This window comes from Phocoena phocoena, chromosome 10 (assembly GCF_963924675.1).
Source record: "Phocoena phocoena chromosome 10, mPhoPho1.1, whole genome shotgun sequence".
NCBI lineage: Eukaryota > Metazoa > Chordata > Mammalia > Artiodactyla > Phocoenidae > Phocoena > Phocoena phocoena.
This window is the reverse complement of record NC_089228.1, coordinates 62,491,833-62,508,616: the sequence shown is the minus strand read 5'-3', so window position 1 is coordinate 62,508,616 and position 16,784 is coordinate 62,491,833. Positions and strand designations below refer to the sequence as shown.

Below are 16,784 nucleotides of genomic sequence, written 5' to 3'. Positions count from 1 at the left end.
TCACTTTTTCCCAGCTCTATCCTTAAAGGCTTAGGTGTTAAGGGAGGGGAAAAACTCTGCCACTGAGCATGATTCTATGAATCATCCATGACTACCTTTGTCGTTTGCTCTAAACCAAAAAGGAAAGATTAAAGAGTTGCCATTGATGAGTGAGACAACTCACATTTTGGCAGCACTAGAGAAGGAAGGAACATTTAAGATCATGGAGGGAAATGAAACAACAAAACAATACTGTTACAATTTGAACAATCACAGACTCCAGTATGTGAAAGCACAGTGTTATCTTTTCCATTTTCCACCCTTATGCTTTCATTGGCTTCATATAATCCCCTTGTTGCCCATAATTGGGGATGGAGTTAGTGCCAGAGCTACATAAAACAAGCAGTCTTTCCTTTATACTTTCTGTGTATCATGATTGTGTATGTGAAATCATAAAAATCATTTATTATGAGCATGTGTATTCCTGGCTTAAAGAGCCAAGTATTCTTGTGACAACAATATAATAGCATCAAATGTATTCCCATAAAACACCACATGTGGACACTTAATAGTTATTGCCCTGGCACCTACATGCTGAGATATCATCTTAAAGGAGGACTTCTTCAAAAAAACAAATGTTTGGTACTTACACAGATAAAATCCCCTAAGTGAGACAGGTTAGTAAGTGGTAAAGATTTAAGAATCCATTGATAATGACAATCTTTCATCTTCTGTTAGTGTCAGATTGTCTCAAACCATCTTCTCAAGTTCTTTTCATGGGTTCAAGAAGACCCTTTACAGAATTGCAAACATCAGTAAATATTCTTTCAATCTCAAAGTTGCAAGAATGCCCTAACACTACATTGGTATCTAGTAAACATGATTCTTATTCTTCTCACCCATTACTCTTTGGAAAGCATTTACTGGGGGTTTGTGGTACAAATCACAGTAAACAAATTGGTTTTCAAACTAGGTAAAAGCGTGTGGAACGGATAAAAGCTGATTTGTTGGGCAGTGTGAGTGTTTGGTGATGTTTTTAAAGTGTGTGTCTGTGACAGAGATTATTCCCACTGTCTCTTGCATTTCTGCTGGCTTCCAGCTTAGGGTGGAATGGCTTCCTTTGGTTGCCACTGACACTGAACACTGGGTGTTCCCAATTTTCAATACACTCAGAGTTTGCTAGAACTCTGGGACTGATGTTTTACTCTTGCATTAGTACCTGGGTCAGCTGTTCAGACACTGTAGGCATATGGTAGGGACTTTCAAAGCAACTCAACTTCAGAAAGAAGCCAGAGCCCACTAGTCCCTGATGGTACATCTACTTCAAGTGGGAATCAAGGCAATCTGAAAGGAGGGAAGCCATATAAATCAGACTGCAGAGCTTTCTTTAAAGGGCACCTTATCTTAGGGATACACTGCTGTGTGTCCCTGAGGTCTATGTAAGAAGATGCTGTGGGTGATGTTTAAGCTTCCAGACCAGCCATTATTCCATACCTGCATCTCAAGTCTCTCACTCTTCCTAGTGTAGCAGACAGCCTGAAATGTACAATGGTATTTTGTTTGAAGTCCATATGGTAGTTATTACATTAAGAATGTACACTAAGCATATGTCTACAATCCTAATAGCTCCTTCCAACACTTCTACATGGCTGCATCAACCCAGTTAATTTTTCTCACTGTTCTTTGGCCCAAACTTCCATTCCAACACCCCTCCTCTACAATGGAAATATTGTTGGTTTCAATTGTTTTTGTTCTTTTAATGCTGCCAGGTAGCTGAAAGGGAACTTGTGAGGTGGTAAGGTCTCTTACTGATCCAAATATAGTTATCTTCCATTGGTAAAACTGGCTTGGCAGTGACTATCCCTGTATCTGGCCATGCCCACCCATTCCTGATTTTTTTCAAAGCTGGGATCTATTAAAAAACATAACTCTCCAACCTCTTCCTCTCTTCCTCTCTAACAACTTCTATTCCACTAGCTCACAATAGTGTGATTTACAATATTATCTGTTTCTTTCACCTCCAAAACCATGTGTTTTCTACTCTCTACCAACGGTTCTCTATCCTGACCATAACACTGAAAGCATCTAGAGAGATTTTGAAATTAAGAATGCCTAGTACTTTAATTCTCTCTTCTCTCTTGACCTATTAAATCAAAACCTATAGTGATAAGGCCAAGGAATCTAATTTTAAATGCTCCATAGTTAATACTTATATGCAACCACAATCAAAACATACTTTTCAAATTTAAAAAAAATTGTAGGTTCTATGTGGACCCTCTGCAATATACTTTATATGTCTTGTCTCACTTAATCCTCACAACAAGTCAATAAATGTTATTATCCTCATCAAATAGAATAGGAAAGTGGGTACAGAAGAGTTTTTTTGTTTAAGTACCTCCAGTCACACATTTAGCAAATTTCAGAGCAAGGACTTGAGTCTGTGGCTTGAAGCCAAAGGCTGGCCTCTTTCCACAATGCCATACTGCTCCTCACTGTATTGTCTGTATTTACTGGTAGCCTCTCTTTATTTTCAATTCTCATTATGTCTTTGTGGGATTATTTAATGTGAAGAAACAGCTGGAAAATCCATATTAACAAAGTCCTACTATCTTGTGTTGTAATGCAAGTCAAAGGAGTTTAGGAATAAAAATAATGGGGCCCTATTTAATTTGGGTATAATTTAATCCCAGTAGAGATAATGACATTGCATCTCATACTTATTTTTTAAGAATAAGGTGAACATGACATTAGTATTGGTACATGAAAGATAAGGAGAGACTGCATGACTATACATCCCATGGCCCCATATTTCCCCCAAAACAGAGAAAAGCATTCTCATCCCCAAAATGAAGACCATTCTTCAATCGTCTCACCACCTTTCTCCAAGTGCCCTCTCCTCCTTTCTTACCTTTCTTTAAACTTTTTTTCCCTTTTTTTCTCTCTCTACCTACTATTCAATTGAGAGTTATAAGAGAGGAGAGAAGAAAAAGAGGTAATATTAATTAAGAAGCTACCATTTGTCAACAATTTTCATTTGTGGTACATTATTACCCCTGAATTAGTCAGCTTTTACAGGGTTAGGCAGTTACATACAATCTCCAAGCTTCAGTGACTTACAGACCCAAAGACTGATGTCTAGGTTATGCCACATGTAGGAAGCTCTGGGCTGACAGCTGAGGCTCTGCTCCCCATTTGTAGACTTAGGCTAAAGGCATGGCCACTCTTTGGAACATGACATTTTTGTGGTAGAAACAAAAACTAAGTGACGGAATCACTCAGACTTCTGCTTGAACATAACATACATCATTGCTGCTCACATATTTTTTTTTATAAATGTATTTATTTTTTATTCATTTATTTTTGGCTGCATTGGGTCTTTGTTGCTGTGCATGGGCTTTCTCTAGTTGTGGCGAGCGGGGGCTACTCTTCATTGCGGTGCGTGTGCTTCCCATTGTGGTGGCTTCTCGGGTTGCAGAGCACAGACTCTAGGCTCATGGGCTTCAGTAGTTGTGGCAAGCAGGCTCAGTAGTTGTGGCTCATGGGCTTTAGAGCACAGGCTCAGTAGTTGTGGCACACAGGCTTAGTTGCTCCACAGTATGTAGGATCTTCCCGGACCAGGGATTGAACCTGTGTCCCCTGCATTGGCAGGTGGATTCTCAAGGACTGTGCCACGGGGGAAGTCTCAACCGCTCACATTTTTGACTAACTCAAGTCAAGGTCAAGCCCAACGGCAGGGGACAGTAAAACAGACTCTTCTCACGGAAGGTGGTTCTCTAAGCCACATGGCATTGGGTGGTAGGAGTTTAATTCATTACAGTGAAAGAGGAGTGAATCCTCCTACAAAATAATACAATCTGGGGGGACGGATAAATTAAGAGTTTGGCATTAACAGATACACACTACTATATATAAAATGGAAAAGCAACAAAGCCCTACTGTATAGCAAAGGGAACTATATTCAGTATCTTGTAATAACCTATACTGGAAAAAATCTGGAAAAGAATATATACATATATGTATATATATATAATGACTGAATCACTTTGCTGTACACCTGAAACTAACACAACTTTGTAAATCAACTATACTTCAGTCTTAAAAATAAATAAATAATACAATCTATCTCAACTCCCTTTTTACATGTGAGCAGCATGAGGCTCAGAGGTTAAACTAACTTGTCCAAGGCTACTGCAGCCAGTGGATGACTCAGCTAAGATTGCGATGGAGTTCTGGTTCCAAAGCCAGGGTTCTTTGCTATGAACAGTCAAGTTGAAAAGCAGAGAGGTAAACGTGGCAGTTCTCCCCTCTATGACTCTTTCATCTTTCAAGCCAAATCTATTCTGATACATCGTGTTGTCTCAAGAACCTAAGGGTCATCTTTGATTTAACTTTGCATTTTTAATATCAAATAAAACTCTAAATTATATAATATTGTAAAATGATGTAATTTATTGAGCACTTATTTTGTGCCAAGCACAGTTCCAAACTCTCTTTATATATTGTCACATTTAATTTTTAATTAAATTTTGTGGTTGGCATTATCCGATTTTAAATCTAAGGGAACAGAGGACCAGTAAGTTGCCTAAAATGACAGCTCTGTGGGGAGGCAGAATCCAGATCTGATTCTGATGCTTCTGCTACTCTGCTTTCTGATCATTCTGCTTTCCAACAGAAAGCTCTTTGTTTTAAATATGCCCTTACACTTCCTCTCTTCTCCACTCCAACTTCTCCCACCTATTTTTATTTTTCATCTTCCCATGCCTAAACTGCTGCTGTATCTTCCTTATTAGATCTCCCCATCATGGATAAACTAATTCTCGAACTTTGACTTGATCTTGTTATTTCTGTGTGCTCTCCACTGCCCCTGCTTTCATCTCCCCCACATCTGAACACGTTCATCCAATTTTCAAGGACACGCAAAATGTAAATCAACCTTATTTCCCACCATTCATCAAATGCGTACCCTTTCCCTAGGTGTCCCTTATCAATTCCCACTGCGCTTGAATAACATTATTCACCTTATGCAAAATTCCATTGAGAACTTCATGAGAACAGGGTCATGTACCATCCCACGAATGTATACCATGTTGATCATCATGGCGCTAGCTTTGAAGTAGGAAATAATTACTCAACTGGAAAATCTTTACTTGGGTCCAAATATGCTGGTTTCTGTCCTATGGTCCTGTGGACATTTATAGGTGATTAAGTATAAATGATCCATGAACTCTTAGCTCTGCTGGAATGGCTCTCCAAAGTAGAGGGCAGATTCTAAATTCTCCATATCCCATGAGGACACGTTGAGAAATTGAAGAATAGTAGATTAGCAGCAAACCTGGAATTAATGTTGCATCACGCCAACCACTCCAAGAGGCAATAAGAGTAGTGTTTGGGAGGTCAGACATCTCTCAAACCACAGGGTGAAAATTTTTCTTGACTCCCGGGAGTAGAGAACAAGAGAAATTATGGTGTCAGGTGCTTGTGAATATGTGTGCTTAATAGAGGGAAGGATTATAAATTAGAGCCTACATTGATGGGCACAAAATATTGTTCGTATGGTGTTCTCTGAATTTCCATTGACTAAGTACAAATAAGAATCCTTAATAAATATTTATGCTCACCCAAATACATAAATATTTGCATCTAAGTCACATATGCCCCTGTTTTGCAAGATTTTTAAACGAATTCCCAGATATAACCCATGGAGAAAATAAATGTAGGTAAAGTATGTCCCACTAGTATAGTATATACTTGCAGCAAAAAAGCACATAGTTTATTTTGTCTTACCTAGAATTTTACAAAGTTGTCTACTTATGGGCTCTTTGATTTTTCTAACACATAAAAGTATTCTGCAGAACTAGTGTTTCATGGAACAGCTTAGAAAACTCTGCCTCTTCTAACAAACCTGGACTTTACTATGTCTACCTGGAATCAGGTTTCTGAAATAGAAAATGACAGGTTTTACTTCAGTCATTTGGCCTCAGGAGATCTTTCTAAGGAAAGGGGACAAGGGAGAAAGGAAGGAAGGGAAAAGAGAAGGAGATAAAGAACCATAAAAGGAATCCCTTCTCTTATCCCTGTTTCCCTTCCCTTCATCCCCGCCTGTGCATATTTCTTCTCAAGGAACTTCCCAAGAGCTCTGTTATTTTAATATTAATTTTAATATTATTTTTCACTCTCAAAAATCTTGCAAACAAGGTATTACTAGTCTCATTTTACAAATGAGAAAACTGAAGCTCAGAGAAATTCTCAAAATTCTCCTCATCCGATGACCAAGATGCTTACTCTTCGCCCATCAATGAACAAACTTGACTGCTAGAATTAATCACCAGGTGAAATAGTTTCTTAACAGATTTTTTTTGATTGGGCAACAATATGCATGGCAGTTGGGACACTGAATTTACATTTTAAGAAGTGGTGATAATATGTGAAAAAATATGTGATTAATGTGAAGACCCTTGGCTAATGTCAGTTAAAGATGAGAAAGAACTAAACATGATATAGTTATATATTTCAAAATGTATGTCACTGCACAGGGACAGATGTGTTATTTCAGACATGAAACTTGCTCATACACACTTTTCGGCCATCAGATAATTGCATGGGCATGGCATTGTGTCATCCATGTTATACTATAAATTAGATGGATATGATGTCTATTCTCAAGAAGGTTGCTGTCTAAGAAGAATTAACAGTATATCTCATACTTTGATATTCAACATTTTGCTGAAGATTCGCAAATGTATGTGCATTGAAAAAATACTACAACTGTATACCTTTTTTCTCATTTTAAAACTCAGTAACCTACAAAATTTTCTGAATCACCTCATCATTCCAAATGACTATGAAGACTCTCAAAAAATGTATCTCTACCCTTTATTTTTTTCCCTAACTCTCTTTTTCTTGGTGTTTTCCATCAGTGTATGAAACAATTGTGTACACCTGCCAGGTAAAGTCTTGTACATTTCCAAAAGGGTAGACACTAGTGAATCATTCAGTTCCAAAGACATCAGAAAACTATCTGGACAGTTAATGGTATTGTCACATATACTTTTTCATTAAAAAAATTCTGTACGTTAAAAACCTCCAGACATGAAAACATAAACCTTTAAAATTAATAAAATATAGTGTAGATTATTCCCATTCTTAGCTTACATTTGTCTTATTACAAGATTTCCTATATAATTCAAGGTAAAAATTCAAGGTCTCCTAGAATGTAATTCACAGTAAAAATTACTGTTCAATTTTGGGAACACATTTTTGTCTATTGAACTCATTCCAGATATAGGCAGATTTAAACCATGGGATTACTTCATATTTTTCATCTGAGACTCAGGTTATACTGATGTAGACATACATTACAGCAACAACAAAAAATAGTTACACTGCTGTTTTGTGTATTATTCTTTGTATGCCCTTTGCCTGGTGAATACTCTGGAAAGCTTTACATATGGTCCTAACTCTACGTCTGTAAAAATGGAAAATACTCATATTGATATCATAGTCTAAGATCTCACCTTGAAAATTGCGGCATTCATTTTTAAAAATATTTCTGTTAAATATCAGAGTTAAAGTGGTTGATTTATTTGATCTGAAATTGAAAATGATGAACATATTTCAGAGGTGTGTGCAAGTTGAAAAATCCTAGAGGTATACGTGAGGCATTTCAGATGCTTTAGTTATTAGATTTTATGTCTTCTATTGTGATTTTCATCAACATAAAATTATATATATGTATATTATATATATAATCATGGAGATTTGTGATCAGATAATACTACTAAATGCTTCTTATTGTACAACACTATCAAATTCAACTGGTCCCTATTATTTTTCAAATCTATTTCCTAATCCATATGGCTGCCACATTAGAAAAACCTGAAAATGTTTTACATGCTTTTGTGGTCTCCACGACATTTTAAAAAATATATATTTGGTAGAAAATTTTGCTACAAATTACATCTTCACTAGTTATCAACTCTGTGAACTTGGACAAGACAGCTATTCTGAGTCTGAGCTTCTTTAAGTTGAGCTAATAATTTCTATGTGGCTAGTTGTTATAAAATTTAAACAATGTTTGTCAAAGTGCCTTGTAGAGTATTAAGCACCATATACATGGAAGTAAAGCATTTTGTATGTTCCATGAGTACGTACATGCATCTCTCTCTGCCATTCTGTGTACATATATATGAATATATATATTCTGCCAGCATCATCATCATCACCTAGGAAGCTTTAAGAGATTCAGAATCTCTGCATTATCCCAGACCTACTGAATCAAAATTGGCATTTTAAGATAAACAGAAGATTCATATTAATGTTTGGAAAGCATTGCTCTGTGTGGTCTAGTGACAGTGAGACCTCTCTCTCTCTCTATCTATCTATCTCTCTCCCCACAAACACACATATACATGTAGCAGCCAGAGAGCTAGGCAGTGATACCAACAAAGGAAAGTAGATTTATCATCTTGAGTTGATAAAAGAACAGCCTAGAATGCTACTTCCTATTTTAATTCGAACTGACCTTCAATCGTAATAGAAGGGCAAAAAGTATTAAACGGCTCATTCCTGGAATGGTGATGACAGTCCAGAATGAGGCAGAATGGAACACTGCACTGAAATTTTGACTAAAATAATCTAAGACGTCCCATCCAATTTTGTAATTCTACCCTACATACACACTTGCGTATTTACAGATATATACCCTAACCACAAATATTCTATTCCTATTTTTGATCTATATCTTTAGATCTATTTTGTATGAGCCCAAAACTACAGATGACAGATTTTTCTCTTACTTTCACGCTTCAAAACATGGCCTTCTAACACAATAATAGTATATTGATAAAATCTAGTGTTAGTTTTCAGAAATAGTATAATTTGCATTCCAATTGCCATCTCAGTGACTATTTCATTATTTGCAGAAACTATTAAGAAAAACATAGAACATTTGAAATATTTTAGTAGTGCAGTTGAAACTCACCATAATCACCAAGCAAATCCATTAGACATGTGAACACCACTGTCATTCAACCACAGATAAAAGAGTGGTTACCAGGCTTGTCAATGCAGTCATTTACTAACACTGAGCTTTTGGCTCATGACAAAACATCTAGGCAAATATTCTTGAAGGTATACTTATTCATTTATATGCTTTTTGGTTTTGTTTTGTTTTTGATATACAGAAAGCTGTACATATTTAATGCATACAGCTTGATGAGCTTGAAGATAAGTATACACCGTGAAACCATCACCACAATCTATACCATAAGCATATCCATCACCTCCAAAGATTCCCTGTCATCCTCTATTATTATTTTGTGTGATAATGTAAATGATCAGGACCCTATGGGGCTTTCCTGGGACAGACCCCTCCCCCATACCCTCTGTTTTAGCTCCTAGCATCTGATGCACATTTCCTGAGTTTTTCAGATGCTTAAACCACCACCAAATGGAAGAAATTAACTACTTGATGATCATGAGCATGTAGTCTGAAACTTCTGATGCCTAAGGACTGATAATGTTAACTTCCCAGTTACCTCAATATTAACCAATCAGAGAATTGTGCATGAGCTGATCACATACCCTGCAACCCCTCCCCTCCCCTGGCCTTTAAAATGCTTTTCTGGAGCCCTGCAGGGAGTTCAGGGTAATTTGAGTATGGGCCACCCGTTTTCCTTGCTGGGCCCTGCAATAAACCTTTCTCTGCTCCAAACTCTGATGTTTCAGTTTGTTTGGGCTCACTGTGTGTTGGGCACACAAACTTGCGTTTAGTAATAATTTGAGCACTTAACCTAAGATCTACCTTCTCAGAAAAATTGTAAGCGTACAATTCAGTATTGCTAATGATAGGCACTATGGTGTACAGTAGATTCCTAGACTCATTCGTCTTGCATCACTGAAACTTTATACCTGTTGACTAATAACTCCTAAGTTTCCGCTTCCCCCCAGCCCCTGGCAACCACAGTGTGTTTAGCCACAGTGGAAGAAAATAAACCTAAGACATGCTTTTATCTTCTTTGAAGTTTGTGAACTAAATAAAAGAATATGCCTCATTGATGCATACTATGATGGTTTAGGGAAAGCATATTATTTAGTTGGTTTAGTTTTTACTACATACATTTTAGTAAAAATGATGTTATATCCATGTTGGGTGTCTACACCTTGATTTATCGTATTACTAAAGTATTGGTTTTTCAAACTTGTAGATGCTGATGTTTTCCCTTCTTCCCAGAAGCAATGTTCCTTAGATCCACTTCAGCAGGACGTTTTCATACACTGATGATCAAAAGAGTCCATGATACATGAAATCTCAATGCTGATCATTAGGTGAAACAATTCAAAACTCACCTCTAATTTACATATCTTCAGATGAGACAATATTGACCAAATTATGAATAAAACCAACCCTGGGATACCCAAGAAGATCATCCTTGAATTTTCATTCTCACTAAGATGTTGCCATGGTATTGGTGCTCTTTTATTTAAACTTAGAAAGAAGACAATAGAATTTTAACTATGCCATTGAGATGCATTAACGGCGGTAAATCAGGATTTTGGAATTAACATATACACACTATTATATATAAAATAGATAACCAACAAGGACCTACTGTATAGCACAGGGAACTATATTTAATATCTTTTAATAACCTATAATGGAAAAGAATCTGAAAAAGAATATATATATATATATATATATATATATATATATATATATAAAACTGAATCACTTTGCTGTACACCTGAAACTAACACAACATTGTAAATCAATTATACTTCCATTAAAAAAAGACAGCTACAAGAATATATTTTAAAAAATGTTCTATGAAAATGTTCATTTTCATCAAATTTTTCCTCCAATGAGACTCTTCTAGATTATGTTTTATTTAAATTTTAATTGAAGGTTTACAGATTTGCAGTTTGTGCTAAGTTTAATTTCTGTTTCACGAATTCTGACACTTATTTTTAAATCATTACTTTGTGTCTGATTTACCACATTTTTTACAATGCATTTACCACTTCATATAAATTATACAAAGTAGAGGTTTGGTCTGCATCAGCTCTCAGCCACTGCTGTACAAGGCTTTTGGAAGGAAAAAGGAGAAATGATCCCATCTCTGAAGCTCATTTGGGGAGAATACTATATAAATTTGTTCTTACTGTAAGGTTGAAATTAATCTTGATTTCCTGTCAAATGTACAGGGATTTTACAATATAGTTCATAATAATGTTTAATTCCTCTAGGGTAGGAGTTAAGATAAACAAGTCACTGACAGTGTTTATCTATAAATATAGCAGATGGTGTGGGACTGAGGTTGATTATTAACTCTGCCGACTTTAATTTCATGGTTATAAAACACAGTAAATCTCACTGTTTATAAAAGGTGGGAAAGAATCTCCAATGGGCTTCAGTAGCCAAGAAACCTTCTGTAACATTAATCTCTCTAACTGATATTTGGTATCCTCCTAGGGTGCAATATTTAAGATTGTGGAGTGACTGCTAGTCACATTAAAATTTTCACTGGGATCATTAGCTAGCATTTCTGTCATTGATCTATTATAACTTTGTTAATGAGTTCCATGTGAGTGAAATTTAGTGAATGAGACAATTCTTTCTATGCCTTGCTAGGTGAATGTTTAACAATTACTTTAGGCAGTTATATATCTAAAAGATAGCCCAATTAATCAAAATCATACCTTTTTTCATATACAAAGATGAATTGTAATACCTAACTAGGCAAGATGTACTGAATAATCAGCCAGTGTACATTATATACATTTACATTTAGGTCATGAATCTGCCTAAAATATCACAAAATGCCATAAAATTTAAAAAGAAACAAAATAATTTATTCTTAATATTCCAATTTATTTAAATATAAGATTTGATTATGATCACTTACTTCACTAAAAATCTGTATGCTTAATTTGATTGAAATTAATTCTTCCCCCAAAAAGGACCACTGTTATAAAAATGGTATTATTTGAAATAGCTCGATTTTTCCATTCCAACTTTCTGGTGAATAACAGAATTATTTTATAACCACAAAAGTGAAAAAAAAAATCACAACCTCTACCTCTATTGTTTTTACATTCAGAAGAGGTTGATTTTTCACTTCCCAAGAAGGTCAGACTTTTATAAATATAGGATAATCTGATATATGAGTTGGGGATTAAAACAATCTTGAACTAAAAATGTCTTAACTGTGTTGGAGGTCAGACTCCTTGAGAATAAGTTTTCAGTGACAAAATCCTCAGTTACTTTTCTAGCTCTTGTATTGGGCTGCTTCTCCTGGACCCACCCTGGGAGTTTTATTACTGATCTGAAACAGTCTGGCTCCTGTGCTTTCTACCAATTAGTCTCAGCACAGATCTCAAACCTTGACTTCCAAGGAGCTGGCTTCTGACAACATCAGCCCTGGGTGGAGAGAGGCTGAATGGAGCTGTTGGTAATATACCTTCTCATCTCCTTTCCTGTTCAGAGTTTCCTGTCACTCTTGTCATTGGATGCAATACCCTGCTATTTGATACACTCACTTCCACAAAAAACTATCCACTCAGACTTAGACTTCCAGGTCTCAAAATGCATGAAACATCTATAAAAGACAGCAAAGGCTCTCTCAAGTGGAGGTTTTGTCTGTTCCCCACCCCCTTTTTTTAAGTCTCAAAGCCCACCTGAACCAATTATCATCAAAGAAATTGGTTATTGTGTTATTGGTATGTTTGACATTCATATATGTGTTGACTTGAATCAAAACTAGGGATGATTTCACTTCAAAGTTATCAATAAAGTCACCTAAAATAGTTCTATCAGTTAAGTCTACGGATTACATCTTCTTGTCTTATGAGTTGTGATGTGAGGGTGGAAATGTGTTTAGAAAAACATGGTTGAGAATACAAGGGCCACAGAATGGCCAAGAGGATCCCTTCGGTAAGGCAAAAATAGGTAAAAGCAATAGAAAGTGAAGGGGCTAAAAAAGGGAGACAGAATAGGGGAAATAACAAAACCGGATATTGAAGTGTCTAGGTAGAGAGGCAAACAGTGTGATTTGTTTAGGGAGTCTCCCTTACGTACTTTAAGAATTCATAAATACTGTGGGTCTTAGGGAAATGAGATATTGTTAAAAGCACATTCAAACAATCACTCTTGTAAAGAAGGACTCTTTTTCTGTATCACAATGGGTAGCCTTAAATTACTGTGTGTTTTTTTTTTTTCCTAGTCTATGTATAAGGTACAATGAGCTGTCTTATAAAATGTAATCATTTTCCTAGTCATGGTTTGGGGGAAAAAAAAAAAAGAAAAACAACCACACAACTTCTATTATGAAATTATTTGATTAAAGGGTGAAAAAAAAGCTGTTAAAATTGAATAAAAGTACTCCCCATTTCACACAAATCTATCATATTTTATTAAGATAATATCATAGAAATAAAAATTGTTGCCTTATAATACAAAGCAAATTACAACCCACAGGATAAAGATAATGCATGACTCTTAAATATTTTTATCTCATTTTCATTATTTTCTTTCAGATTATCTGACACTGCATAATGTCAAAGGCATTGCATTGCATAAAGGAAAACATGCAAAGGAAATAACTCTCAGCGGATTTCATTCCCCCTTCAATGGTCAGTGAAAAATCCATCCTCTAAAATATTTTTAGTATTTATTCTCTCTAAAAATCTAGTAATTAAAAAAAATCTTTTGTTTCTAGAAGTCATCTATGCTGTCATGTGCATGGCAGTCACCTGTGGAATTCTTCTCTTGGTGATGGTCAAACTGAGGTAACTGGATGCAAGTCAGAAGGGAAGGGCTAGAAAGGGGCCAGCCCTGTGAAAGCAATTTCACAATGGCAGAGCTTACCAGGGCCGAGAAGGAAAGCTTCTCCATTAAGACTTAGGAAACCATTCTTAATGTGGGATGGGTACATGAAAACGTTACTCTGTCTTAATACGTAAGGTAAATGTGATCACAGGGATTCTTTCATGTTGCATTTTATAAGCACATATGCATTGTTCTCCCAATGAAATGGCTCCCAATCATTCCCCTGGTTTTCCTATAAAATCCAGATTGAACTTTGCTGCATTCCTTAATCAGATCACTTACAGGATTAATCAGCTCATATAATGGACCTGCTGTGTACTTCATACACTTTATACTTAATTGAAAATTTACTCTTCACTCTAATTTCTTATATACTAATGAGCTTTATTCATATTTTACCATGTAGTTATTAAATGAGACATGTAATGAGGCCTCACTGGGTATCCTTAGAAAGACGTATTACTATTGCCTGATGTTAATTCACTCTTTCCAAACGTCTGTTTCCTTGGCTGCCTTCATTGTGAATGTGAAACCTCAGTTTAGAGATACATCAACTTCTAGATTCCTACATGTCTAGGGTTTAAAATATTTCTACTTATATAACACTTACAAATAGATATAAAGTAGTGTTCAGTTGCTTAGTTTTAATTTAAAAAAAAAAACCCTCATATTTAAATATCAATGCTGTTCATTTACTTATTCATGATACAAATGTATACATTTTTGTATACAAAATGGAATACAAATATTCCATCAAAGAGGTATAATTTGAGTATCATAAATGTTAATGAAGAAATATATATATTAAGTATATATATATATATATATTATATACATACACATAAAATATACTTATCAGTAAGATTAGGCCTGAGGGCAGCAGAGGTGGTGGACATTTCTCTGATCTCATGACGCTCAGAGAAGAAGAGTCAGTAAACTTGATGATGCTTCTACACATATGGTTCCTCAGACTCCAAGGCTTTGATGACCAGACAGATCAAGTGCAAGATTTAGTGGGGAAGGTGTATGGTGGTACCAAGGAGCTGGGCACGTGATGAGTGTGTGCCCTGTCTACAGACATTCAAACTTACTTATTTTTAAAAGTAATCCCAGCTAAACAAATTCCCTTGTTGGACCCAGCTCCTCTAACTGTTTAATTTAATGCTGACCAATATCAATACTAAACACACTGCTTCTCTCCAAGGCCTTAAAAGTTGTATTTGTATGAAAAGATATTCTTTGAGTTCCAAGATATAGTTTAAAGGCCAACAAATAAGAGTCAGTTTCAAGGGGGGAAAAGAGCATTTGGAATTTATTAAACTTTCCTTTATTTGGTTTAAAATATTTGCGAGCATGGTTCAGTTACTGGGCCTGCCTAGATATTCCATCACAGAGGTATTGTTTGAGAGAAGCACCAAAAACTTTCTAGCTTAGCAAAAATCTTAAAGGTTTTCAATCTTTATTTTTTAGTCACTCACTTAATGTACAAAGTTCACATCTGCCACCTTGGTTTTTTTACAGATTACTGTTGTGCCCCAGGTAGATGAGGCCTATATGGCTACTCAAAATTTCCTATATATCAGCTGTTATTTAACCTCCTTTCTTGCCCACAGAGAAAGATATATTTCTTTACTGGATGACAATAGGAGTGTTATAGGCAAAAATCTTGAATTGACTCTAATATGTATTTAAAAGCAAATCATTCATATTATATATTATAATATTTTTATTAGTTATAATATCATATTGTAATGTATTATAATTATATTATAGCATTATTATTATATTACATTTAGTTATCAATTATTTTCCATGCAATTTAAATTTGATCCTTACATGTAATCTGAAAGATCCAGACCCAGGGTTAAGAAATGACAAAAGCAAAAGCCATCATGGAAAGAAGGAACAAAACAAAACAGAAGCATCAGTAGCAACAAAACCTGTGTTACTTCACATTGGAGATCAATAATACCTTCTTCATAAAGCAGGCTGCTTTCCACTCACCTGGTGGGCAAGTCTAATCCATGTGAATACCTTCTGCAGTAAAGATGAAGGATTTTGCATTTGCTCCATGTTATGCTACATTAAAACAGCCCTAAATCTTCAAAGAAATGTGCAGCAAAACCAATGATTAAAGTTTAAATATTTGAGAAAAAAGACTATTTTTCTTTTTGAAAATGGTTACTTGGAGATCATAGTTAAGTGCATGATACTTAGAAAGACCATAGAATATTCTACTTTTGAAACTTTACATTCAAAAACTTAATTATCTTCCCTTCCAGGCATAGAATCCAACCAAAAAATAAGCACAGACACATTTTTAAAATCCTTAGAATAGCATACTGTTAACTTTTACTTTTACTTTTATATAGAACCTTCAGAATATCAAGTCAAAACAAGAGACTCTTCACCAATCCAAATACCTGGAGGACTCATGATTCATTGAGAGTCACGAATAATTAACAATCACTTTCTTTAAAGCAAGTCTTTGTAGCCAGTCAACGGAATATCCTATCCATTGTCAACAAAGAAAATGTTAGGATGGATTTAATGATACTGGATCATTAAGTATGTTCATGTAAGGTATAATAATTGGAATGATGTTAGATTTGTTTTTTCTTAGGAAAAAATTCAAGTATAAATTTACAGTGGTATCTTTGGACACTAATATAGAATTACAGAATTACCCTTGAAGGCAAAATATAGTGTTATTCTAAGCTACACTCTGCATGGTTTGTTTCATAGTAAATTTGAGTCCATATAAGAATAATTTGTTGTATCAAAATACAGCATTTTATAGTTAGCAGAGTATTTTCTGATCAGTTTTATAAATACCTATTAACTTGCCAAAAGGAAACTGCTAATAAAAATAACCAGTATATGTGTCATTTGTATACCCATTTCCAAATCATCAACTACATAATTAGCATTAACTTTGTTTCTAAATATATTTGATTAGATGATTAGTCTTAAAAATCGG

At 35.3% G+C, this 16,784-nt stretch overlaps 1 protein-coding gene across 1 annotated transcript in view; it reads left to right on the top strand.

Annotated features, from left to right (window-relative positions):
* GFRAL (GDNF family receptor alpha like) overlaps positions 1-16,250 on the top strand; it is a 64,305-nt gene extending 48,055 nt beyond the window's left edge. The window contains 4 exon segments of the mRNA XM_065885942.1: positions 13,513-13,608; positions 13,695-13,764; positions 16,177-16,195; positions 16,197-16,250. Of these exon segments, the coding sequence (XP_065742014.1) occupies positions 13,513-13,608; positions 13,695-13,764; positions 16,177-16,195; positions 16,197-16,250 (239 nt within the window).
* The last annotated feature ends 534 nt before the right edge of the window (positions 16,251-16,784 follow it).